The sequence below is a fragment of the Sminthopsis crassicaudata genome, chromosome 1 (genome assembly GCF_048593235.1).
Source record: "Sminthopsis crassicaudata isolate SCR6 chromosome 1, ASM4859323v1, whole genome shotgun sequence".
NCBI classification, from domain to species: Eukaryota; Metazoa; Chordata; class Mammalia; order Dasyuromorphia; family Dasyuridae; genus Sminthopsis; species Sminthopsis crassicaudata.
In genome coordinates this window covers 9,335,908-9,360,606 of record NC_133617.1, presented here as the reverse complement: position 1 = coordinate 9,360,606, position 24,699 = coordinate 9,335,908, and the positions used below count along the sequence as shown (strand labels likewise).

General features: G+C 58.0%; 1 protein-coding gene across 2 annotated transcripts in view; it reads right to left on the bottom strand.

Annotated features, from left to right (window-relative positions):
* AIFM3 (AIF family member 3) overlaps window positions 1-23,490 on the bottom strand; it is a 42,672-nt gene extending 19,182 nt beyond the window's left edge. For both annotated transcript variants that reach the window (XM_074292256.1, XM_074292266.1), the window contains exons 1-9: window positions 23,364-23,490; window positions 14,624-14,799; window positions 10,196-10,409; window positions 9,621-9,730; window positions 9,118-9,227; window positions 8,614-8,658; window positions 6,136-6,232; window positions 5,668-5,780; window positions 2,753-2,839 (exon numbers count right to left, since the gene is read on the bottom strand). In XM_074292256.1, the coding sequence (XP_074148357.1) occupies window positions 2,753-2,839; window positions 5,668-5,780; window positions 6,136-6,232; window positions 8,614-8,658; window positions 9,118-9,227; window positions 9,621-9,730; window positions 10,196-10,409; window positions 14,624-14,654 (807 nt within the window). In that variant the 5' untranslated portion in view covers window positions 14,655-14,799; window positions 23,364-23,490. The remainder of the gene's footprint in view (window positions 1-2,752; window positions 2,840-5,667; window positions 5,781-6,135; window positions 6,233-8,613; window positions 8,659-9,117; window positions 9,228-9,620; window positions 9,731-10,195; window positions 10,410-14,623; window positions 14,800-23,363) is intronic.
* Between the last annotated feature and the right edge of the window lie 1,209 nt (window positions 23,491-24,699).

The window sequence follows — 24,699 nt, the reverse complement described above, 5'->3', positions numbered from 1 at the left end:
CCCATCCTAGTAGGAGCTTAATTAATGCTTATCAAGTTGGATGAAACCTTGTCCTTAGCATAAAAAGTCCTGAGCCCTGCCATTCATTCCCTCAGGCCCCAGAAAAGTTCCTTCTTACTGGATTTCAGAATACTTCTGTCTTAAACAAAAGCCCTGTGAATACCCTGGCCTCTAAGGGCCTCCACCTCTCACAGGGAACGTCAGAGCCAAGAATCAGTGGTTGTCACCCTGATCCTCATTAAGGTGAACAGAACACTACCGCAGGGTGACATCCTGTTCTGGCCACCATGTTTTAGAAAGGCTATTGATCAATCGTAGAGCACTAAACAGGCCCAGCAGAGCCATGAAGGACCATGTGTTGCCATATGCTATGGCAACTAGGGATGTCTAAAGAGGACAAGGAAGCTGTTTTGTGGCCAAGGGCTTGGGCTGGTCCTGCCTGGACAGAGGGAGGAGAATGGGATCAGAGAAAGGTTTGATTCATTAGAACTGCCTAATAACTGGAGCTGTCCAAAACTGGAAGGGGCTGCCTTAGAGATAGGGAGGTCCCCATCACTGAAGCTAAACAAGTAGAAACTGGTTACTACTCATCAGAGATGTTGTACAGAGGATTCCTGGCCAGGAACAGATTGGACTGGATGGTCTCTGAGGTCCTTCCCAACCCTAAGTTCTAGGAGTAAGAAGCATATACTTACTCTAGGTGGGCTATTTTTACTCCCCAAGGTCAGGCATTGATCGCAGCCAGAGAAAGGAGACTGTGACCCATGGTCTGAAAGCCACATTTCCCCCATTACACACACACCTCTGTCCCCTGCTCCTACTTCTTCTAAAAGCAAAGGACAAGTGAACTGCCGCCAACCTTTCGCCTTGTTTTCAGTTACAATTCCTAGAAATTCTGACCCATCCTCATTTGAGAGCTTGACCTTTCACTCTCCTATCCTGAGTGCAAACATCCTGCTCAGGACACACCTCACCCGTGTCCCTGAGAGAGGATCCCTGTGCCATTTGTGTCCCTCCCCAGGCCAATGGACTTTCCTTGCGGGGGGAGGGGTCTAAATGTCTGCATGTCTATGCAACGGTCTGGGGAAATCTGGAAGCTGTAGCTAAGACCTCTGGGAGAACAGGCTCTCGGCAAGAAGTGACCACGTTCTAATCTGTTACAAACTCCCACCTGAGACACCATGCTAACCCCTTCCACACTCACCGCCAGACGGGAGTGATTGCATCGTGGACAAGTGTGTGACAGCCAGGCACTTTGTCACAGAAAGAAATGCATGATCTACTCTTTGGTGTCTCCCAGGACTTTGCAAATTGATTTTTTAAAAAAATAAATCGCTCCAAGCTCTTTACATGTCTACAAAGTAATAGCCCTTCCTCCCCAGGGCCCCCTTGCCTCCTTGCTGGCTTTCAGAAGCTATTCTCAGAAGCAATTTGACAATTCCGATGCAATAGGAAGCAATTCCTTGAATCCCCAGGGATGGATTTTGTCCAGGCTGGATGACACTCTGGAGATAGCCAGCCAAAGCGACCTAACTCCAGTTTCACCAGCCTTTGAGAGGTCAGATTTATGGCCCAACCCCAGTTCTTGTTAGTCTGGTCCAATGCTTCCAATCTTTATTTCTATCATTTACAAGTTGTGTGACCCAAGGCAGGACACTTCCTCTCTCTAGTAAATGAGTCTGATGATTCTTGTGTTACCCAGCTGAGAAAGTTGTTGGAAGGAAGTGCTCTGTACACTGTGGAGCTTATGACTAATGTGACATAGAACACAGAGAAATCAGGAGGGCTGGCTGTATCTCTGGGACTTGATAGATTAGGGAGTATGGTGGAAATGTAATAATAAAAGGTTGCCCTTCATCCAAAAAACAGATTAAGGAAAATCTGTGATGAAAGGAGAAAATGTATGCTTGTATGGAAAGCCATGACATAAAGTGGGGAAGCAACAAAGGTGAAGATCAAAGGAGGAAACCACAAAAGAGAAATCATGGTGGGAAAATCTGTGATGAAAGGAGAAAATGTATGCTTGTATGGAAAGCCATGACATAAAGTGGGGAAGCAACAAAGGTGAAGATCAAAGGAGGAAACCACAAAAGAGAAATCATGGTGGGAATACACTGACCAGGTAGAAGACCCATAGGATAGGTTCTTGAAGAATAACACAAACCAAGATATATGCATGAAGAGGAGAGCAATTACTTGGACATCTGCAGAAGATACTCTTTGAAAAATGGAGCAGCTGAGACTTTTGTCTTACCATAAAAATCACTTCATCCCTCAGAAAGGGAAGTGATGAAAGGAGGTGCCTTTGGACATAAGTCTAACCAGTGCAGAAGTGAGAATGGCAAGTATCTTCAGCCATGAGGACCACACACTTGCTCTCTGTCTCCCAACTCTATGCACTCACCATACCACCCTGTCTTTTCTTGTTTTGATTCCATCCTTCAAACACCTCCAATGCACCAACCCCAAGAGGCTTTGAGGAGCCCCTTCCCTCTCATGGTGCTTCAGATACCATTCTTTTTAACTCCTCCACAGTTGGCCCAGCTCAGTCATCACTGACAGCTGAGGCTCTCTGTGGCATTGCTAGAAGCTTCAAGGAATAAGCTAGAACTTGGGCAAATTTCTGTCCCTTTCTTAAAAATAATAGGTTGGACTGAATGCTCACTAGTTAACCTTCAAATCTCCTTCCCAGGGCTGATAGCCTTTCCATAGCAATGTTTCCTTCTTCCAAAGACCCTCAAAGCCCCCTCACCTGGGTCTCAGTCAGGACTTCAATGTCATACGTCAGAAAGAATTCCTTGGGCCTGAGGGCAATCTGCTCTGGCTGGGAGTCCAGGGACTGCAAAGAGGAGAGAATCAGAATGATCCCTGACCTTCTGGTCAACCTTCCCATTTGGGTCCCAGCCCGGAAGGGCGGCATGGGCTCTGACCACCTCCCCTTCCTTGGTCCTTCCTCTGGGCTCATCCATTATTACAAACAGAACTAGAAGTGCCAGACCGGGGTCCAGAGGTCCAAGGTTTGGAGCGCCAGTATTTCTGGACAGGAAAACCTGCCCTGAGAAATAGCTTCAGGTTTTATCGAGCAGGGATTCTGCAGTCACTTGCCCTCTCAGCTCTCACCCCTACCGTCCACTACATCTTCCCATTAACTGTTAGGATTCTTACAAGGTGCTAAGTCACTGGAATGAATAGAAACAATTACCTGACAAACAAGAGCAACAACAGCATTTACAAAGCCCTTTGAAGAGCTCAAGGCACATTAGCAAGGTTCCTTCACTTGATCCAGGGACTCTTTCTTGACCCACATTTCCCTTTTTTTTTAATTATAGATTTTTTGTTTTCAAAATATATACACAGATAATTTTTGACATTTACCCCTACAAAACCCTGTGTTCTAATTTTGTCCTTCCCTTCCTCCCCTCCTCCCCCATCAACAAGTGATTCAATGTGTTAAACATGTGCAATTCCTCTACACATATGTCCACAAATATCATGCTGCACAAGAAAAATCAGATCCAAAAGAAAAAAAATAATAAAATGCAACCAAACAACAACAGAGTGAGAATGCTCTGTTGCGGTCCACTCTCGGTTCCCATCATCCTCTCTGGGGGTGCAGATGGATCTCTTCATCACAAGACCATCGGAACTGATCCACCCTCTCCTTACTTCTCTCACCTTTAGATGTTCTCATCCCATCGTTCTCCCTCCCTTGGCTTATGGCATTACCCTGTCTTGGTCACGGCTGCTGCTCTGATGGATCAGCCTCCTCTGGCCTAAATGTGGGCACCTCCTGAGACTCACTTCGTGGTTTCTCTTCTCTCTCCCACTCACTGGCTCTCGGGGAATCTCATCAGCACCCGGGGGTCTAATGCGTCTGGTCTCTCCCAGACTTCAGTACTGGACAGCTCCACCTGGCATCCCACCAGCCATTTGGGGTTGCTTCTGTCCACTGTACTTAGCACAGTCCTTGGTGCTAAATGAGCCTCTCTCCTAATTGGTCATTCATTCATCTTGATCAACAAACGTACCCTGCCCCTCCCCGCTCATCCCTCCCTCTTCCATCTCCCTCACTTCTCATGTCCGGTCACTGATCGAGCTTTGCTGCGTCTTCTCCACCATATTTCTCTCTAATCCCGGGACTGTATCCTAAGCAGGCCATCACTGCTTCTCCCCTGGACCTCCTAATGGATCTCTCCCCTCTCCAGTCCATTTCTCTATCCAGCTACCAAATCAAGACGTGACCCTGCCAGCCCCCTACTCAAAAGGCTTCAGGGAATGTCCATGGCCTCCCTCAGCCGGGCATTGGAAGTCCAGGCCCAGGCTGACCTCCTCAGCTTTCATGGATTATCCAACCTAGCCCCCAGATGGGGGCAGCTAGGTGGCGCTGCAGCGGATCGAGTCCAGGCCCTGCACGTGAGTGCAAATCCAGCCTCAGACACTTGCCAGCTTTGGGGCTCTGTTACTCAGTCTATCATCTGTCAACTGAGCCACAGGGGGCAGGAAAGGGGGCAGGAGGAAGAAGCCCCCAAAGGCCTGATGGTTCGTGCATGTTCACAAGAGGCGGAGATGTGGGTCTCCACGAGGGGCTGCTTTTGAATTACAACCTTGCCCCCATTTTTAGGTTCTGAAGCGCCACCCTTATGCTAGTTATGGTGCAGACTTGGGGGAGAGGCATCGGGCATCCCAGAGCAGCCGAGACCCCTGGAAAGCCGGAGCTAAGAGGAGGGGAGGCTTCTGGGAGGATGAGGTGTCCCCTGACCACAAGCCCAAGGGCTGCCGAGGGATGGCCTGCGGGCCCAGACAAGGGAGGATGGGGACTGGATGCTTCCTTCCGGAGTGACAAGTGAAAGGAGCTTCCTGGTTAAAGCCCCTTCCCCTGGATTTATTATTATTCAGTGATTTCAATCACACGACCTCTTCTTGACCCTATCTGGAGTTCTCCTGGCAGAGATCCTGGGAAGGTTTAGCCTTTCCTTCTCCGGGTCACTTTACAGATGAGGAAACTGAGACAAACAGGGTAAAGTGGAAGGTCACCCAGCTAGGAAGTGTCTGAAGGTGGGATTTGAATCCAGGTCTGGTGCTGTGTGCCCTCTGGCACCTCCTACTTGCCCCCTTCTCATCTGACAGATGAGACACCCTCAGCCTAGAGAGAGCTACTAAGTGACAAGAGTCTGGATTTGAATCCGGGTCCTGTGACTTCAAAGTCAAGGCTCCCTCCACCTCCAGGGTGACGCACACACAGAGTCAGAAGCCAGGCTAAGCTCCAGCTGCTGGACAGAAGTCCGTCTCCAGCCCTGCGGGGACCCTGGGAGGCACAGCAGTGAGAACCCGGGCTTCTGGCCTCCAACACTCCCCACACACTTCCCTCCCTGGGCCTCCGTTTCCCCCCCTTGCAGTGGGGTAATCATGGGACCTGATGAGACGTTCTGTAAACGCCAGCTGTTCTTACTACGGGGTATGAGGTTTGGTCCTTCTCCAGGATACGGTGCTCGGCAAACCTCTCGGTGCGCCCTCGTAACCATGAGTCACTGCGCTAGTTCAGCCGGGCGCCCTGGAGATAACGTCAGGCTCTCTGGGCAGCTTACTGGGGACCTTCTGTGCATCTGAACGTGGGCGACCAGAGGGCCCCGGGGCTGGCAGGTAGGCCCGGGAGGGGGAGCCGCCCACCTTGCTGAGCTTGGGGCGGTCGTAAGGAAGGTGTCTGTCCATGGTGCACATCACGATTCGGTCGGAGAAGCCCTCCTGCCTCAGGGTCTCTGCACACACCAAGCCGGCCGCCCCTACGAGAAAAAGACTCAACAACGGGATCGCTGTCACCGGCCCGGAGGCCCCCAGAGCAGCCGCGGGTGGGGGGAGCGGGGCCTGGGAACCTCAGACAGGAGGGGGCCAGCTGCCCTTTGTGGGGAGGGGGAGTGCGGGGGAGGCTCAGTCGGTGCACTCTGAACCCTGGTTTTGGGGGCGAGTCTTTGGGCTATCAGCCCCTTGACACCCCAGACTTGGCTCTGGACCGAGAGGGGGGCCACGATTCTCAGCCATGAAATGGGCCGGGCCAAGCCTCGATCCAGGGCCAGCCTGAGAGCGCCCCCACGTGCCCACGCCGGCACCCCGGCAGCTCCCGGAGGCCCCGGTGCTCACCCGCTCCCACGATCAGGATGTTGGTGCTCCCCACGTGGTAGTTGCTCAGAGAGATGCACTTGGCCATCACTTTGGTCCTCCTCTGGGTCTGCAGGGCCTGTGGGGCCCAAGTGGTGAAAGAGCCCACTTACCTCACCCTGACCCTAACCTCCCCACTACCCCGGCTGGTTGGGGGGCAATCCCGGGGGGCCAAAAGGAGGGCGGGAGGGAGGGGGGGCGGCTCCCAGGAGGGAGGGGCAGCCCCCCCCAGGGGCTTTCAGGAAGGATCCTAAATGTCCAAAGCAACCCAACTCCCCTGCCCCCAACAGAGAGCCCTGCCCCCAGCCTGCGAGAACCTACTGTGGGCAGGCACTGTGCGCGGGGGGAGGGAACGCTGAGGGGCCCCCAGGGGGAGCCCGAGCCTCGGAGTCCCAGGGGACTCTCACACGCGCGCATGGTCCGTGTGCGTCCCGCTGTGTGCACAGAGGCGTGTTTGGGATGCACCGTGTGCACTGAGCCCCTGCTTGTGTCCAGGTAGACACGTGTGCATCCGTACAAGTGCACCCCTCCCCTCCCCCACCTCTTCCCAAGGAGCGACCCCCAGAAGCCCCCACAGCCTTTCCGGAAATCCTTCCTGCCCTAGTGTGGAGGGGGGGGCCTTTGATCTGGCCCAGGCCTTTGTTAAGGAGGAATGGAGCACTTAGCTGAGAGTGGGGGGGGGGAGAGGATGGTGGGGGATCCTGGGGGAGGTAGGGAGGCTCGGCCCCGCCTCCCCACCTGCTTTCGCCCTTGGGACCTCCCCCTGTTGGGAGAAGTGCCTCCCCCCTAGCCTGGGGAGGGGGGGAGTGACTCCTCAGCGCCCCCCAGTGGGATGCCAGCCAAGTCCCCTGGAGGGGCTCGGGGAGTCTCCCGCAGCGGGGCTGGAAGGCTCAGCATCCCTGGCCGGCAGGGGCCGAGGTGGAAGGGAGGGGGAGCGGCCTTTCTGGCCTGGCTTCTCGCAGGGCGTCCCCCTGTCTCCCCCACGTGGGAAGAGGAGCCCCCTATCCTCTGAGGGGGCTGAGCCCTGCGCAGGGAGGTGGTAAGAGAGCGGCTGCGAAGCACGCATTTGGGGCTCCCCAGACACCCCAGAGCTGCTTTTATCACCCATGCGCCAGAGGAGGAAACAGCCCCAGAAGGCACCGCCCACCACTAGTACGTGCCAGAGGCAGGCTGTGAACCCAGGGCCGGAGCCACTGGCCTCTAGAGATGGGAGGTCGTCCCTCTGGCAGTCGCTGCCCCCCACGCCGGCAGTCGCTGCCCCCCACGCCGGCAGTCGCTGCCCCGCCTTGCTCAGCAGTGCTGATGGAGACCAGTCCTGTCCAGCACGGGGCAGCTCGGGGGGGACACGGGACACCCCCAGCTCTCCGCCCAGAGCCGAGGTTTCAAGCGTTCCCACACTGAGGCCCAGAGAGCAAGGGGCTTGCCCTGTGACTCCCGGCCTACAAGAACCAGAACCAAGATTTGGACCACGGGGGCGCCTGACTCCGGACCCAGCCAGAACCCTTTCACAGACGGGGCTGGTCCAAGATTTCGCCAAAGTCACGCAGGCACGTTCGAGATGGGACGAGGCCCCTTCTCTGCAGAACCCGAGTCTGAATCCCATGAGACAACCCCTATCTGTGCAGGGGGGTCAGGCGCGGCACTACCTCCCAGGCTGGCCATCCGTGTCCAGCCCACTTCCTTAAACTGTGGCTCCTGACCCCAAATGGGGGTCCCACAAATGATGATCGGGTATCCACCAATGTTCGGTCGGGAGACGTAGATGGGCCCCAGGTCATGGAAACCGCTCTCCGCTGAAAAGGGAGGCGCGGGGGAGAAGCGGAAGAAGCCCCGGGGTGCCATGCGTGGCAGAACACACGGGGGCGCTCCATGTCATATTATTGTTGTTATTTGGGGTGCCGAGGGGGGAGGGGGAACTGCCAGTGGTACAGAAAGGAGGAGCAGACCCATTTTATGGGGCACAGAGAAGGAAAATGACTGAAAACTGAAGGAAAAAAGTCAAAATTGGCGTATAACGATGATGCTGAAGCTTGATACTAGAGATAAAGGGAGAAAACGCGCCTCTCGCCCTTCTTCAAAGTGGGGGACTACGGGTGCAGAGCCTCGCAGGCCCTGCCGGCTCGGCTGGGGATCGGTCAGATGGCTGACACGACAATCCGTCCAGCAGGGCTGACCAAGATGCGCCATTAATCCTGGCGCTGGATCGGGAGCCCGCTCTCTGGCCAGAGGCCGGGCCATCCCAGGGCTGCCCTGCAAGGGCCATCGGGCCTCTGCTTGGAGCCCTCCAGGGCTGGGGAGCTCACTCCCGGGATGCCCATCACTCGGGCACGTCTCTGGGTGGGGGAGTTGAGCCTAAATCTGCCTCTGCTGCTCACCCCGTGATCTCTGCAAAGGGGGCATCTCTGGGAAGCCCCCCAGCCCCAGCCCTGGAGCTACACACCCCTCCCTGCCCCCACTCACCTGTTTACTGGCCCGAATGTACACCTTCTCCTTCTCAATCTTCACCTGCGATAGTCAAAGTGGGAAAACTGAGTCCCAAACCGAGTCCCCCCCAGACTCACTGAGTCCTGGGACCAACGGGGGAGAGGGGCCCCAAGGGAGCTAGCGCCTCCCTGGGCAGAAAGCCTGGGTCTGGCCATTCTCTGAAATGTCCTAAACTCAGGGAGTGGCTGGAGGCTAAGAGGCTCGGCCCAGCTACCCCCGGTCCTGCCATGGTCAGAGAAGCTTCTGACCCTCATTCTGGGCTTGGATGCCTTTCTGTCCCATCTTTCTCTCCATGCTGGGGCTCCCCCTCCCACCCGTGAGCCTCCTTCTCCTCCCTCCCACCCGTGAGCCTCCTTCTCCTCCCTCCCACCCGTGGGCCTCCTTCCCCTCCCTCCCACCCGTGGGCCTCCCTCCCACCCGTGGGCCTCCCTCCCACCCGTGGGCCTCCCTCCCACCCGTGGGCCTCCCCTCCTGTCTCACCTGGAATTTGGGCAGACTGTCCAGGCCCGGGAAGTCCTCGATGTCTCCGGTGGCGATATTGAAGCAGGCCCCGTGCCAGGGGCACCGGACCCTGCCCCTGGAGAGAACCCCTGGGAGGAGAGAGCCGGTGCTCGGGACTGAGCCAGGAGGCCGGACAGGCCGGAGGATTGGGGTCCATGGGGCCCTGTCAGGTCTCCCGGGAGAGGCCGGGCCCCAGGCCCAGAGCCTTGGAGACCCAGCTGTCTCCGCTCTCTCACTCCATGGGCTGGTCACGGGCCCGGGGCCATGGTCTCCCCAGACCTTCCCCACCCCCCCTTTCTCTCTGGGCTTCCCGGGATCCCTCCATCCAGCCCCTTCCCCTTTTGCCCCCCCTGGCCCCCGAGGCCCCATGTCTCCATCTGGATCTGGGGTCTCATCGGTCTCCTCCTCCCCTCTCAGCCCTTGGCTCCCTTCTTAGCCCAGAGGAGCCCCCAGAAGCCCCTTCCCCAGACAGGACCCGGCACCTTTCACCAGGGGGGCTCCGTAGTGGGGACACTTGTGGCCCAAGGCGTGGAACTCCCCGTTCTCCTTCACCAGGAGGGCCTTGCCCCAGCCCAGCTCCACCTCTCGCATCCTGGGGAAGGAAGGGCATCTCGGGGACCTGGGCAGGGCCGCAGCAGCCTCGGCCCGGTGCCCCCCCCCCCAGCCCAGAGAAGTCGCAGGTCACAGGGAGAGCTGCAAGAGCAAGACCCCCAGGCCCGGCCCGGCCCAGAACAGCCGGCGGGCGAGCAGCTCCAGCTTCAGTTCCATGAAGCTCCCTGGACGGGGCAGCTGGGCCCGAAGGGGACCTCATGGTGTCCTCCAGTGGCTGGGAGCCCAAGGGACAGACCCAGGCACAGAGGAGAGGCGGGCATGGATGGGGGAGAGCCGCCCCATTGGGAGGGGGGCTGCCCTGGGACGGTGGGAGTGTTCGATGTGTCTGGGACTCCCGTCAGAGGGCAGCCAGATTCCAAAGCTGGCAGTGCCCCTTCCATCCCTCCCTCTGCCCAGAACTCTGCCATCTGGGTGCCCCCGAGTCCGAGGACCCCCAAACACCTACTGGCCATTCTCCAAGTCCTTGACGTGGCACACGGCGGCCTCCACGCGGTCGTGAGGGCTGGGGTAGGGGTGCAGGGTGGAGGGCCGCTCCTCCGGGTGGTAGTGGCGGGCCCGGCCGTTGGCTTTGTAGGCCAGGGGGCTGGCTTGGCCGTTGGGGGAGGCGTCATCTTTGGCTCGGTCCTTCTCGGGGAGCACCACTTCGATCTTGAGCTCCACTGCGAAGGCGGCAGGAAGCCAATGAGGCCGGCGACCCCCAGGCCCGGCCCACCCAGCCCAGCCCCCGGCTGAGGTCAGTGGCCGAGGTCCTGCCTCCATGGAGCCCCCTAGACTAGAAGGCTGGAGGGAGGGAGGGAGGGAGGGAGGAAAGGGGGAGGGAGGGAATAAGGGCCTTCCAGCCTCCTCTTGACCAACTCAGCCCCGAGTGCGCCATTCTCCCCTCCCCAGCATAGGGCCCCTGGACAGCTGCCTCCTCCTCCAGGAAGCCTCCCCGGCCCGGGACCTCCCACAGTCCAAGCCTGCTCCTTCTCAGGCTCCCATTTCCATCCTCGCTAGTCTCTCATTTAGGCTGATAGTAAAACTGGCCCGAGACCCTTCCTGGCTGTGTGACCCTGGACAAGTCACCTCAGCCCCAAAGGCCTTCCAGAAAATACCGGATATGATAAGGATTTTGAGTGGTGGCGGCTGGGCAGAGGGTGGGGCCCGGGACTGGCCAGTTCTCTCCTGCCACAGACACGCCCCGGCCGTGTGACCCTGGACAAGTGTTTCTCCTCTCCCTGCCTTGGTTTCTCCAGCTGGCCAACTTGTGGCATTCAGGGAGACGAGGGACGCACGCCTCGGGCACCGGCCGCCTGGGCGCTTGGGTCTCCCGGGAGTCCGGTCCTGCAGACGGCGGCAGGTGGGCATCCCGCCCCAAAGCAGAGGGCCCCCCCGGGGGTCGTGGGCGGCTGCCACGCCCCAGCCAAGGGATGGGGAGCCGTGCTCGGGAGACCTGGGCACAACCGAGGGCGGGCCGCGGGCCCTTCTCTATGTTGCAAGGCCCTGAATGCCGGGAAAGACCCCCTGCAACTGGCTCATGGGAGGACAAAAGCGCGACTCTCCAGACGGGTTCCCCTGAAGGGAACTGGGGAGGGGGAGCTGGGACAGAGTGACCCAGAAAGGGAGCGTGCCTGGAAGCCTGACTCTGAGGCTGCGGCTCTCCCTCCCTGGGGCCTTTAGAAGAGGACTTTATCTTCCCATCAAAGTGCCTGGCATGCAGTAGGAGCTCAATAAATGCTCAATGGCTGATCTCTCCTCAGAGAAAGCTGGAGGGCTCCCGATATCCTTTAGGACGATCCACTCATCTCACCCCGGGGGAACCGAGGGCTTGTGATGGGAGGCAGACTCGCTACTGTGCCCGGTGGCATGGAGGGCACAGGGGCCACCAGGGCCTTCCCGGGATGCCAGGTGAGCTTGTCAGTGCCCCGCCCCGCCCCCAATGCGGCCCAGGGTCACTCTGCACCTGAGGCGCTCCTCCATTGGTCTCTGATCCCCCCAGAGGCCGTTCAACGAGCCTCAAAGGTGGAGTCCGGAGAGACCAGAGCCGCCCCGGCAGCACGAGTATGGTCGAGTCGCTCTGAGCTCGACGCTGTCCTGGTTGTGGCCATGGAGCCGAGGCGGGTTTTCCGGGCAAAGACACTGGGGTGGGGGGGTTGGCCCTCTTTCTCTGGCTCATTTTACAGATGAGGAAACCGAGGGAGGCAGGGGGAAGTGACTCGTCCAGGGTCACACAGCCATGTCTGCAGCTGGATTTGAACTGACCCTATGCCCGATCCACTGCAGCGCCCCCTAGCCGCCTCAGAGCGCAAGGCTCCTGTTTGGTAAATCAGGCCTCAGGGCTGCTGCTGGCAAGCTCCTAAACGCTTTTCCCGGAGCGGGGCGGGGAGGGCGGCCCTGAAGGGCCCAGGACAGACACCCCGGAACTCTCTTAAGCCCCAAGGCCCTGGGGGCCAGGCCCCTTTCCCTTTCCTCAGGCAAGAGGGGGCTGCCCCAGGGGTCCCTCCCCCGGCCCCTCCCTCCCAGGAGTTCCTCCCTCCTAGGCCCCTCCCTCCCAGGGGCCCTTCTCTCTTAGGCCCCTCTCTCCTAGGCCCCTCCCTCCCAGGGGCCCTTCTCTCTTAGGCCCCTCCCTCCCAGGGGTTCCTCCCTCCTGGGGCCCTTCTCTCCTAGGCCCCTCCCTCCCGGGACCCCTCCCTCCTAGGCCCCTCCCTCCAAGGGGCCTTTCTCTCTTAGGCCCCTCCCTCCTAGGCCCCTCCCTCCCAGGGGGCCTTCTCTCTTAGGCCCCTCCCTCCCAGGGGTTCCTCCCTCCTGGGGCCCTTCTCTCCTAGGCCCCTCCCTCACAGGCCCCTCCCTCCCGGGGGCCCTTCTCTCCTAGGCCCCTCCTTCCAGGGGCCCCTCCCTCCCGGGAGTTCCTCCCTCCTAGGCCTTTCCCTCCCAGGGGCCCTTCTCTCTTAGGCCCCTCCCTCCCGGGGGCTCCTCCCTCCTAGGCCCCTCCCTCCAGGGGGGCTCCTCCCTCCTAGGCCCCTCCCTCCAGGGGGTTCCTCCCTCCTAGGCCCCTCCCTCCCGGGTCCCTCCCCCGCCCCCTCACTAGGGAGCCCACAGGGCACTCTCAGGGAGCTGGATCTGGGCAGAAGGGCCGGAGCTCTCCGAGTAACTCGGAACCCTTTGTAAAAATAGCCGCTGATAGCCATCGCGTAAGGGGACACCGGCGCTGGAGGAACCAGCGCGACCCAGATCCCGCACGGGGCCTTGGGCCCGGGCCTGGAGGTCACAGCCGGTCTCCCCTCCCCCAAGCTGGAGCCTGGCGGGCGGGGCCTTGGGGGGACATAAACTCCCCCCTCGGGACGACCCAACGCCCTGGCCGGCTCTGGGGCTCCAGGACTCCCGGTGCCCCCCAGGCTCCAAATGACAGAGCTGGAATAGAGCCCCGGGCCCCAGACCAGCCCCAGAGGGGCCCCCAATTCCTCCGACCACCTGCATAGCCCCAGTGACGGGGAGCTCACTCCTTTTCAACACTCAGTTCTACCCTTGGGCAGTGGCTGGGAAGTGTTTCCTGTTCTCAGACCTTTCTCTTTGCAATTTCGGCCTGGTTCTGCCCTCTGGGCCCAAACTCGGCCCTCCCCCGCTAACCAGCAGCAGGCGGCCATCGGCCCTTCCCCCCCCCAGGGCTCTAGACACAGGCCCGGCCCAGGGAAGGGGCTCCTCCTTCCTCACTGGCTCCCTCGAACCAGCCTGACCCGGGAGGAGGCCGCCACCGCGGGCATGGAGGCCCTGGGGCACCCTGGAGACCCGGATTCCCCGGCTCTGCTGCCTGGGCGACTCTGGGGGAGTGACCCCGATAGAGAGAGAGGGACCCCAGCGCCTGGAGGCCCTGCCCCCGAGGCTTCTGGGAGGCCAGTTAAGACCCGGCTGGGCTGGGGGCAAAAGTCTGGGGGAAGACCCACAGGAAAGGCCCGGCCCAAGAGAGCAAGAAAGGGGGGCCCGACTTCCCATCTGGGGGTCCCCGGAGATGGAAACAGGGCTGGAGTCGGAGACAGGGGAGAAAGCCCTGACAACTTTTACTCTGTTCCAAGTCTCTCAGCCTGGACATCCCCGTTCTAGGCCCCGCCCATCCTGACACCCCCTGTTCTAGGCCCCTCCCATCCTGACACCCCCTGTTCCAGGCCCCTCCCATCCTGACATCCTCTGCTCTTGACCCCCCACGTGCTCGCCCCCACGCCCTTTCCCACCCCCCCCAGCTCCCCTCGGTCCTTGGCTGTCTGACTCAGTCTCCTCTCCTCCCGGAGCCGGCTTGGGGGGGGCAGGGGGGCCCTGCTATTTCGGGGCGATGTCTCCCTAATCTGCCTCCCCAGCTGGAAGGAACGCGCCATCTGGACCAGAGAGCTGAGTCCTGGCAGCAGGATTTCTCCCCTCCCCCATTCCCAGCACAGCCAGGATTCGAACCCCAAGCCCGTGGGCCCATCCGTCCCTTCACCGGAGGGGCCAGAGGAGGGGGGCTCCTTGCCAGGGGCCACTGAGAGTCCCAGGCCCCGACTCCCACCGCCCAGACCTCTCTTTTCAGAAGGGGGGCTCTCCTGGCTCTGCTACCTGCTGGCTGGGTGCCCTGCGTCCCCTGAGACTCAGTTTCCCCATCTGTAAAACGGGGGCGGGAAGGCTTCCCCCTGTCCTTGGAAGCTCGTCCAGGGGAAGGCGCTGTTCTGAGGGGCGCAGGTTCAGGGCCCCTCCCCCTGCCCCCCTCCCCCGCCGGGCTCGGGCAGCCCCGGGAGGTCTCCGGCCTCGGCCGCGGCCCCGTATTAACATTCCTGGAGCCGTCTCCCCGCGGAGCTCGCCACAGGCCTGACCTAGTTTAGCCGCGTTTCCAGGCCGAGCGGGGGTGGGGGCGGGGAGCGGGCGGCACCTGGCTTGGGTTTGGAGAAGCAGCCTCCCATGGCGACGGCGGCGGGCGAAGGCGGCGGGGGCTAGGCCATGGCGGGGGCGGCCGTCCGGGCCCCTCATCGGGGCCCCAGCGCGGCCCGCCCGGGCCCCCTCCGAGGCTCCGTCATCGCTGCAGCGAGGGGCTCCTCGCCTGCCGACCTGAGGGGGCAAAGTTCCAGTCAGTGCCGGGCCTCCTCCCAGGGGGACGGGAAGGAGGGGGGGGAGGGGGCTCCCGGACCGCGGGGGGCAGTGGGGAGCCCTCAGACACCCGGAGCAGGGGCCCCCAAGTGGGGAAACCGAGGAGCAGCCGGCGAGGGGCCCCAGGAGAGGCCTCCAGCTCACACCTTTGGAACCCTGGGGCTCTGTGCGCCCTGTTCTCAGCCCCGCCCACCCTGGTACCCCACTTCTAGGCCCCTCCCACCCTGATACCCCCTGTTCTCAGCCCCGCCCACCCTGGTACCCCACTTCTAGGCCCCTCCCACCCTGATACCCCATGTTCTCAGCCCAGCCCACCATGGTACCCCACTTCTTGGTCCCTCCCACCCTGATATTCCTTTTCCAGGTCTCTCCCACCCTGACAACCCACTTCTAGGCCCCTCCCACCCTGATACCCCCTGTTCTCAGCCCCGCCCACCCTGGTACCCCACTTCTTGGTCCCTCCCACCCTGATACTCCTTTCCCAGGCCCCTCCCACCCTGATACCCTCTGTTCTCGGCCTCTCCCACCCTGACAACCCACTTCTAGGCCCCTCCCAGCCCCTGTTCTGAGCCCATCAGCATCCTGTCAGCAGTTTCGGGGGCCTCTCTGCACCCCACTGTCCAATGGGGCCGGACTAGGGGGGCCCCAGGCTCTAAAGAGCCTCCAGACTCCAGAGCTGACTTAAATCTCCTTCTCTTCCTCACCCCCACCCCAATCCCGAGGATCCCATCTCCACCCAGTCCCCCTTGACCCCTGCGTCCCAAAGCCATGGAGCTGATTTAACAGGGGGGGCCTCAGTTTCTCTGACTTGCTTCCCAGTAATCTTCGTCCCTCCCCCGCTCAAGTCTCATCCAGAGGCTTTCAGAAGGACCCCAGGGCTGGGCAGCTGCCGGGCACAGCCTCACCTCTCCTGCCAACTCAGTGGCAAGCCCTCAACCATTAAGCACCTACTGTGTGCCCAGTTCTGCGGGCCAGGCTGAGGCAGGGCACTGGGGACACCAAGACAAAAACCAGCCTTCTGCCTGGCCCAGAGAGGAACGGGAGGGGCGGCGGGGCCTCGTGGCCGCCCCATACTGCTGGGAGGCCCAACCATTAAGCCTGTGAAGATGAAGAGGGCCCTGCTCTGGAAGGGGGCCCTTGTACAAAGGTCCGGAGGTGGGAGAGGGCATTTTCCTTTTGTTTCCGGGCACCAGCAGGGGAAGGGGGTGCATTAGAAATAGAAAATGCCAGTGAGGGGTTTATGGCTCGGAAAGGGAGTGGGCGGCCTTCTAGTGGAGGCCCGCAGGTGGAGGCAGGAGGACCTCTTGGTGGGGAAGCTGAAGGAGGGCTTTCTAGGGGGGGAGGGAGCCCGATAAAATCTCTGGGGCTTTCCCCACACTTGGACCCCGTGGCGGGCGCTCCTCCACTTCAGAAAAGGAATGGACTTCCCCACCACCCAATGCCACGGACTCACTAGAGGCCAGAAATCAGTGTCCTAGAGGCTGGTGGCTCTAGAGCCTTTAGGGGCCTTGGGAGTCCCCCCTCACTTTATAGAGAGGGAAACTGAGGCTCACTCACAGTCACCCAGCTGACGTCCAGTCTGACAGACTCCAATTCAAGCTTTCTTGCTGCCCCCCGACCGGCCCCCCCCCCACACACACACACACCGTGTTTGCCCAACCTCGGCCCGCCCAGCCGGGGCTGTGAGATCGGCCCAGCCGGTCGGCGCTCCCTTCTCTCTGGCCTGACTGGATCCAGCTGGGCTCGGTGTCCCCCGCCAAATTTGGGGGGCCCTGCTAGGTTCAGACACCCCCGCCAGATTTGGGGGCCCCTGTCTTGTTTTAGGGGCCCCAGCTTTCATCCCCAGTTTCCACTTGGCCACTTCACTTCCGGTGGATCTGCCGTCCCCAACTCAGAGCTGGGCAGGGATGAAAGGTCTTCCCTGTCAGTCCCCTGTCCCCAGCCTGGGCTTGACCTCCACCCACTCAAGTGGGGGGGCGCTGAGAGCTCTAGGATGACTCCCTGATCTTCCAGAGAGGGAAACTGAGGCAAGGAAGGGGAGGACCTTGCCAGCCCACAGAAGCTGCTGGGGTTCACTGGAGAGAGAGGGGTACAGCCATCCAGCCCCCCCCTTATTCCTTCTTCTCTCCTAAATCACCGTGTGGGTCTGAGACTCCTCCCTGTGCTCCGGGCTCTGCCCTCCTGGGCCCACAGTCTAATCCCCTTCCCGTGACTGGAGGGGGGGGCTGGGCCGCTGCCAGGGCTGAGGGGCTGGGCTGGGGGCAGGGGCCTCCTGGGGGGCTGGGTGGGGGAGGGGGGCTAGGAAAGCAAACTAGGGTGACTTTTGCCCCACCTCCATAAAGCTGAGCTCAGCGGAGCTTCTGGGAGATTAGGGGCCCCAGCCAGGCTCCAGGGCCACGAGGAAGCCTCCAGAGCAGCGAAGGATGCAGACCCAGAGAAGGAAAGGAAGTGCAGAGTTTGTACCCCGACCTCAGAGGGAGCTTAGAACAGGGGATGTCAGGGCGGCTGGGGGGTTCAGCAGATAGAGCACCAGCCTTGAAGTTAGGAGGACCAGAGTTCAGATCCTGCCTTAGACACTCAACTCATCCTGGCTGTGTGACCCTGGCCAAGTCACTTAACCCCAACTGCCTGGGGGGGGGGGGACAAAAAACAAAACCAGGGGATGTCAGAGCTGGAAGGGCCTCAGAGAACATTTGAGACAACCCTGCACATTGAACCCGGCACAAGTTACTTGCCACGGGCTCCAGAGCTGGCTCAGGGCTAGGGCCGGCCCCAGCTTTCTCATCTCCCGTTTGGAGTTTCCACACCCTCCACTGGCTCCCAGTGAGGAAGCTCAGGCTTACTGAGCAAAGGTGGCCTTGCCCCCAAAACAGGCGAGAAAAGGCCAGACAAGAAGCCAAGTGTCCAAGAGCCCAGACCCAGCGCCTCCCACTGAGCCACAGTGCCATGATTTAACCCATCAGGGACCACGTTTCTAAAAGATTTCAGAAGCGCCCTCCTTTCCACAAGTTCTATTTTACAGATGGGAAACTGAGGCTCATAGTAAGCAACATGGCTTACCTTAGGGTCCCATAGATATGAGAGGGGGGCAATGGAAACTGATCCTCCAGTCAGAGGACCCCAGTTCAGATCTAGCCTTGTGGCTCACGTGGGGTGAGCCCTTTGGCTCTCTGAGTCTCAGTTTCCCCATCTGTAAAGGGAAGGGGGTGGAGCAGATGCTAAGTCCCTTCCCACTCTGGATCTACTGAAGCTTCTTGGGCAGAAATGTTTTTTCCCAAGTGGCCCAATAGCCTGGGGGGGAGGGCAGAGGAGGCTGGGAGAACACCACCAGCTTCCAGCCCTGCCCCTCTCTGGCCCTGTTTTCCTAAGAGAACCGGACAGGCTCTGAATCCTAAAAAGGGCCAGACGTCTCCACTCTCTCCTGCACTTTAAATCATTATTGCACCTCATTGCCCGAGCAACTGAACCCCATTGCCTAAGCAACTGAACCCCATTACCCGAGCAACTGAACCCTATTGCCCAAGCAATTGAACCCCATTGCCTGAGCAACTGAACCCCATTACCCGAGCAACTGAACCCCATTGCCAAAGCAACTGAACCCCATTGCCTGAGCAATTGAATCCCTTTGCCTGGGCAAAAGACCTCGGAGATGCTGGGAGATTTAGGGGGAAGCAAAGACAAGATGCCCCTGGGGAAACGTTGGGTCCATCATCCATTGTCCATCATCCAGCAGAACCAAGACCCAAAGCACTGGAAGCAGAGATCCCAGAGACTCTTAAGAGATGGAAAGGACCAAGGTGCTCAGACACTGCCTGCCCAGTCCTGCCGGTTCCACTGGCGGGGAAGCTCCCTTCTCCCCCTCACGTGTCCAACAACATCATTCTAGGCTCTTAGGTCTAGAACTGGGACGTGGACACCATCGAGTCCAATCCCCTCCTATTACAGAAAGGGACAGGGAGGCTTAGAAAAGTTCAGTCATTTGCCTGTGGTCACAATAGCCCCCAAAGGTGGTCCCATCATGCTTTTCATCTCTAAGTCCAAAAAGACTGATGGGAACTCTCTGTGAAATGAGTAGAAGCTAGATGGAACGCAGATGAAAATGCCAACTGGAAGAGAAAGTTGAGAAAGAACAAGTCTAGAACCAACGAGGAGATAACAGACCGTCTCCGCACTCCCTGGAGGAGGGAAAGAGCACTGCATGGAGGGAGCTCATTTCTTACACCCTGGAGAGTTTTGTTCATTTTTAAAAGTTCTTTGTTACTCAGCCTGGGCTCTTGGGAAGCAAGAGACATTCGGGCTCCAGATGGAAAAAACAAAAAAAAAAAAAAAAAAAAAAAAAAAGAGGAATCGTTTTTTAAAGTCCACAGACTTTGGGGGCTGGATGAGGGGGGTCTCGGAGACCATTTAACCCAAGCCTCAGATTTTACAGAGAAGGAAACTGAGCCCCATCCAGACAAAATACAGCGAAGGCAGCAAAAGCATGAGCCTATGTGGGGGTCTCTGTTAGGACATGCTCCGGGAGGGGCAGCCAGCAGGTTTGACTTCTAGCCTCAGTCCCTTCTTCCCTCTGCTGCCCAGGAGGATCCTTGCTGCCCGCCTCTCTGACTCTGATTCCCCCGAACTTTCCCACTGTCCCCAAGCTATCCTGGGCCCCCGCTTTCCATTTCTTGTGGTTCTGGGAAGAGAGCTTCCAGACATGGCGCTGCTCCTGGAGGGGGACCAAGCCAGGGGCCCACATGCTTCCTAATAGTTCCACTCAAGTCCCCAAAGCAGCAATCTTGTCCACTAATATGATCTTGTGAACACGGATTTGGATTCAGGAGAAAGTTGAATCTGATTATAATGGCCTTGATTTAGATTCAGGAGAACGTTGAATCTAAGATTATAATGGCTTTCATTTGAATTCAGGAGAACATAGAGTCTAAGATTATAATAGCCTTGATTTGAATTCAGGAGAACATAGAGTCAATTTGGATTCAGGAGAACATTGAGTCAGTTTGGATTCAGGAGAATGTTGAATCTAAGATTATAATGGCCTTCATTTGAATTCAGGAGAACATAGAGTCTAAGATTATAATAGCCTTGATTTGGATTCAGGAGAACGTTGAATCTAAGATTATAATGGCCTTCATTTGAATTCAGGAGAACATAGAGTCTAAGATTATAATAGCCTTGATTTAGATTCAGGAGAACGTTGAATCTAAGATTATAATGGCTTTCATTTGAATTCAGGAGAACATAGAGTCTAAGATTATAATAGCCTTGATTTGAATTCAGGAGAACAGAGAGTCAATTTGGATTCAGGAGAACATTGAGTCAGTTTGGATTCAGGAGAATGTTGAATCTAAGATTATAATGGCCTTCATTTGAATTCAGGAGAACATAGAGTCTAAGATTATAATAGCCTTGATTTGGATTCAGGAGAACGTTGAATCTAAGATTATAATGGCCTTCATTTGAATTCAGGAGAACATAGAGTCTAAGATTATAATAGCCTTGATTTAGATTCAGGAGAACGTTGAATCTAAGATTATAATGGCTTTCATTTGAATTCAGGAGAACATAGAGTCAATTTGGATTCAGGAGAACATTGAGTCAGTTTGGATTCAGGAGAATGTTGAATCTAAGATTATAATGGCCTTGATTTGGATTCAGGAGAACGTTGAATCTAAGATTATAATGGCCTTGATTTAGATTCAGGAGAACGTTGAATCTAAGATTATAATAGCCTTCATTTGAATTCAGGAGAACATAGAGTCTAAGATTATAATAGCCTTGATTTGGATTCAGGAGAACATAGAGTCAATTTGGATTCAGGAGAACATTGAGTCAGTTTGGATTCAGGAGAATGTTGAATCTAAGATTATAATGGCCTTGATTTGGATTCAGGAGAACGTTGAATCTAAGATTATAATGGCCTTGATTTAGATTCAGGAGAACGTTGAATCTAAGATTATAATAGCCTTCATTTGAATTCAGGAGAACATAGAGTCTAAGATTATAATAGCCTTGATTTGGATTCAGGAGAACGTTGAATCTAAGATTATAATGGCCTTGATTTGAATTCAGGAGAACACAACCTAAGATTAAAATGGCCTTCATTTGAATTCAGGAGAACATAGAGTCAATTTGGATTCAGGAGAATGTTGAATCTAAGATTATAATGGCCTTGATTTGGATTCAGGAGAACGTTGAATCTAAGATTATAATGGCCTTGATTTAGATTCAGGAGAACGTTGAATCTAAGATTATAATAGCCTTCATTTGAATTCAGGAGAACATAGAGTCTAAGATTATAATAGCCTTGATTTGGATTCAGGAGAACGTTGAATCTAAGATTATAATGGCCTTGATTTGAATTCAGGAGAACACAACCTAAGATTAAAATGGCCTTCATTTGAATTCAGGAGAACATAGAGTCAATTTGGATTCAGGAGAACGTTGAATCTAAGATTATAATGGCCTTGATTTGGATTCAAGAGAACATAACCTAACATTATAATAGCAGGGCCGGCTTCTTTAACCCCCCTCCCCCCCAGCACAAGGATGGGAACAAGAACAAGCTAAGGATAATGATGGTGAGGATGAGACAAACATTTCCATAGTGACTCAAGGTTTCCAGAGTGGTTTGTTTTTAAATGTGCTTTAAGCCTCACAAGAACCCATTTAAAGAGCAGGAAACTGAGGTGCAGATGCAGTGGGAGCTCTGGAAAGGTTGGATTGGATGGATTCCAATCCAGGATCCAGCTGAAGTCCCCCTTTTCCTCCAAGCTTCCCCATCTCCTTCTTTCTGGGTTAATTATCTCCCTTTTATCTTCTCCATATCTTATGGTCTGCTCACAGTCTCCCGTCAGATTGTCTTTTAACTTTCTGAGCATTCCCGAGGCTTAGCACAGCGACTAGGGGAATAACTAACAGGCGCTTAATAAGTGCTGGCTTACTGGACTTTCCCCCAGTGCCTCTTCCCCAGATTTCCTAAGCAAGTGAGAGAACCTAAGCGCAGTGGAGACCCACCCTGTATTTTACAGAAAGGGAAACTGAGGCACCAAGCGAAGAAGGATTGGCTGCAAGGCAGAATTAAGAGCACCTCAGGCAGCTTTGGAAGCCAGGTTCTCAGTTCCGGGCTGAGGGCTCTCTCCTCCATAAGCAGCTCCTGCTGCGGAGGTGGGAGGGGAGAGAAGAGGGGAGTCCGAGGCCGCTAGTAGTGAAGGCTCCCCCAGTTGGTGACTTTCTTCTCCTCCTGGCCTCCCTTCTTCTCCTCCTGGCCTCCCTTCTTCCTCTCCTCCTGGCCTCCCTTCTTTCTTCTCCTCCTGGCCTCCCTTCTTCCCTCCCCTCCTGACCTCCCTTCTCCCTCCCCTCCTGGCCTCCCTTCTCCCTCTCCTCCTAGCCTCCCTTCTTCCCTCTCCTCCTGGCCTCCCTTCTTTCTTTTCCTCCTGGCCTCCCTACTTCCTCTCCTCCTGGCCTCCCTTCTTCCCTCCCCTCCCGGCCTCCCTTCTTCCCTCTCCTCCTAGTCTCCCTTCTTCAATCTCCTCCTGGCCTCTCTTCTTCCCTCTCCTCTTGGCCTCCCTTCTTCCTTGTCCTCCTGGCCTCACTTCTTTGCTCCCCTCCTGGCCTCCCTTCTTCCCTGTCCTCCTGGCCTCCCTTTTTCCCTCTCCTCCTGGCCTCCCTTCTTTGCTCCCCTCCCGGCCTCCCTTCTTCCCTCCCCTCCCGGCCTCCCTTCTTCCCTCTCCTCCTAGTCTCCCTTCTTCAATCTCCTCCTGGCCTCCCTTCTTCCCTCTCCTCCTGGCCTCCCTTCTTTGCTCCCCTCCTGGCCTCCCTTCTTCCCTGTCCTCCTGGCCTCCCTTCTCCCTCCCCTCCCGGCCTCCCTTCTTCCCTCAGCGGCGGATCCCAAAGCACAAGCTCCAAGTTCCCGCAGGCTCCTTCGCGGTCCTGGCCGCAGTCCAAGGCCGAGTCCCTCACCAGCCGCCTCCCCTCCAGCACTGGCCAGCTCCCCGGTTCCCAAGACAACTCTCCTCAGGGGAGTCCTCCGGGCTCCAGAGCGAATTCCTCTTAAAGCAAAGCTCCCCCTCCCCGAAAGCCCCTTCCTCGGAGAGAACTCCCTGCCCCGGAGCGCCCCCCCAGGTTCCCCCCCCTCGCCGCGGAGCCCCTCCCTCCAAGAGAGCCTCCCCCCAACTGCCTCCCGGCCGAGCCGAGCCGCGCTTAATCTGCCCCCAATCGGAGAAGCCCTTCCCAAAGTGGGGCCCCCGGCCAAGTGGGCGCCCCTGGGAGCTGCCCCTCTCCCCCCCTCGGGGGAAGCCCTCCGGCCGCCCCGCGGGAGCCCTCCCTCCTCTCTGCCGCCCCAGCGCTCCCCCAGCTTGTGCCCGGGGGCGGGGAGAGGGCCGGCCGGGACCCCGACTCCTCTTCGCCATCCCGGCATCCCTGCATCCCGAGCATCCTTGCAGGCGCATCCCTGACCTCGCCCCGGCGCCCCGCACCCCCGCTCCTAGCTCGGGAGAGAGTGTGGGGAAGGGGCTCCGGGGGCTCACCGGGGGGACGCCGCGGGCCGGGCCGGGCTGAGCGAGCTGCCCTCCGGGCTCGGGACTCGCCGCGCTGCGCTGCCTCCTCCTCCCAGGGCTGGCTCGGCTCCCTCCTGCCAGGCAGCCGCGGGGGAGGGGGAGGGGAGGGGGAGGGGAGGAGGAGGTGCAGGGGAAGGACCGGAGGAGGGCGGGGCGGGCGCTGCGGCACCTCGGAGCGGGGGAGGGGGGACTGACGGAGCGCTCCCGGGCCGGACCCCACCGCAGCGCTCACTTTTCCCCGCCCTGGATGGGATGGCAAAGGCCCTCCCGGCGGCCAGCCTAACTCCGGGCCTTCGCCCTCCCCCCCAGCTCCAGCCCCTCCCCCCCTCCCCCGCGCGCACCTAAGGTCCTCCCCTTCGTGCCCGCCTCCCCGGTGCTCCCCTCGCCCTTTCCCCCCACTTCCAGGGCGCACACCCTCTCCCACCCCCCTCAGTGTTCTCCCAGCCCCCCTCCCCCAACTTTGGGCGGCCCTTCCTTCCGCTGGGGGAGCCCGCGGCCCTCCCCACAGCCCCCTCCGGCTCCACGTTCTGCTCCCTCTCAGTAAGCAGCCCTCCTTTCCCCTGCAGGACCCCCATTTCCCCCCATCGGGAGGCAGGGGGCCTCCCCAGAAGCATGGCCCACTTCTGACGGCCCGGGATGTTGGGTCCGAGGCCCTGCCTCTCCCTGGGGGGGCTCACGTTCCTCAAGTGTAAACTCGCGAGCCGGCCAGACCACAATCTCTTAAGCTCTTTCTTGCCTTTAAAGCGGAGATCTCACCATTTAGGGCAAGGTTCTCAGAACCCCTGGCCTCAGTTTCCCCATCTGAAAAAGGAGGGACTTGGACACGCTCAGCCCAAGCAAGAGGCTTGAGCAGAGTTCAGGGGCTCTTCCCTTTAGATAGGGGAACTATATATGTATATATAAACATATAAACCACATATGGATACCCATAGCTCTATATCTTCAATATCATTGCTTTTCTTTGCTTTATGCATTTTAAAACAGTATCCAGGGACAGCTAGGTGGCGCTATAGTGGATAGAGCCCCAGTCCTGAAGTCAGGAGGACCCGAGTTCTAATGTGATCTCAGACACTTAACATGTCCTGGCTGTGTGACCCTGGGCAAGTCACTTAACCCCTATTGCCTCCGCAAAATAAATAAATAAATAAATCTATAGAAAAGGTCAGCGGGCTTTATCATAGAACCAGGCCAAGGGGTCCAGGTCCTGAAGTCCCTCCCCCAGCCATCGGGTTCTTGAGCAATGCCCCAGTCACTGCCCCCCCCAGAGACCCTGGGAGCTTTCCATGCTCCCTGCCTCCTATCTGCA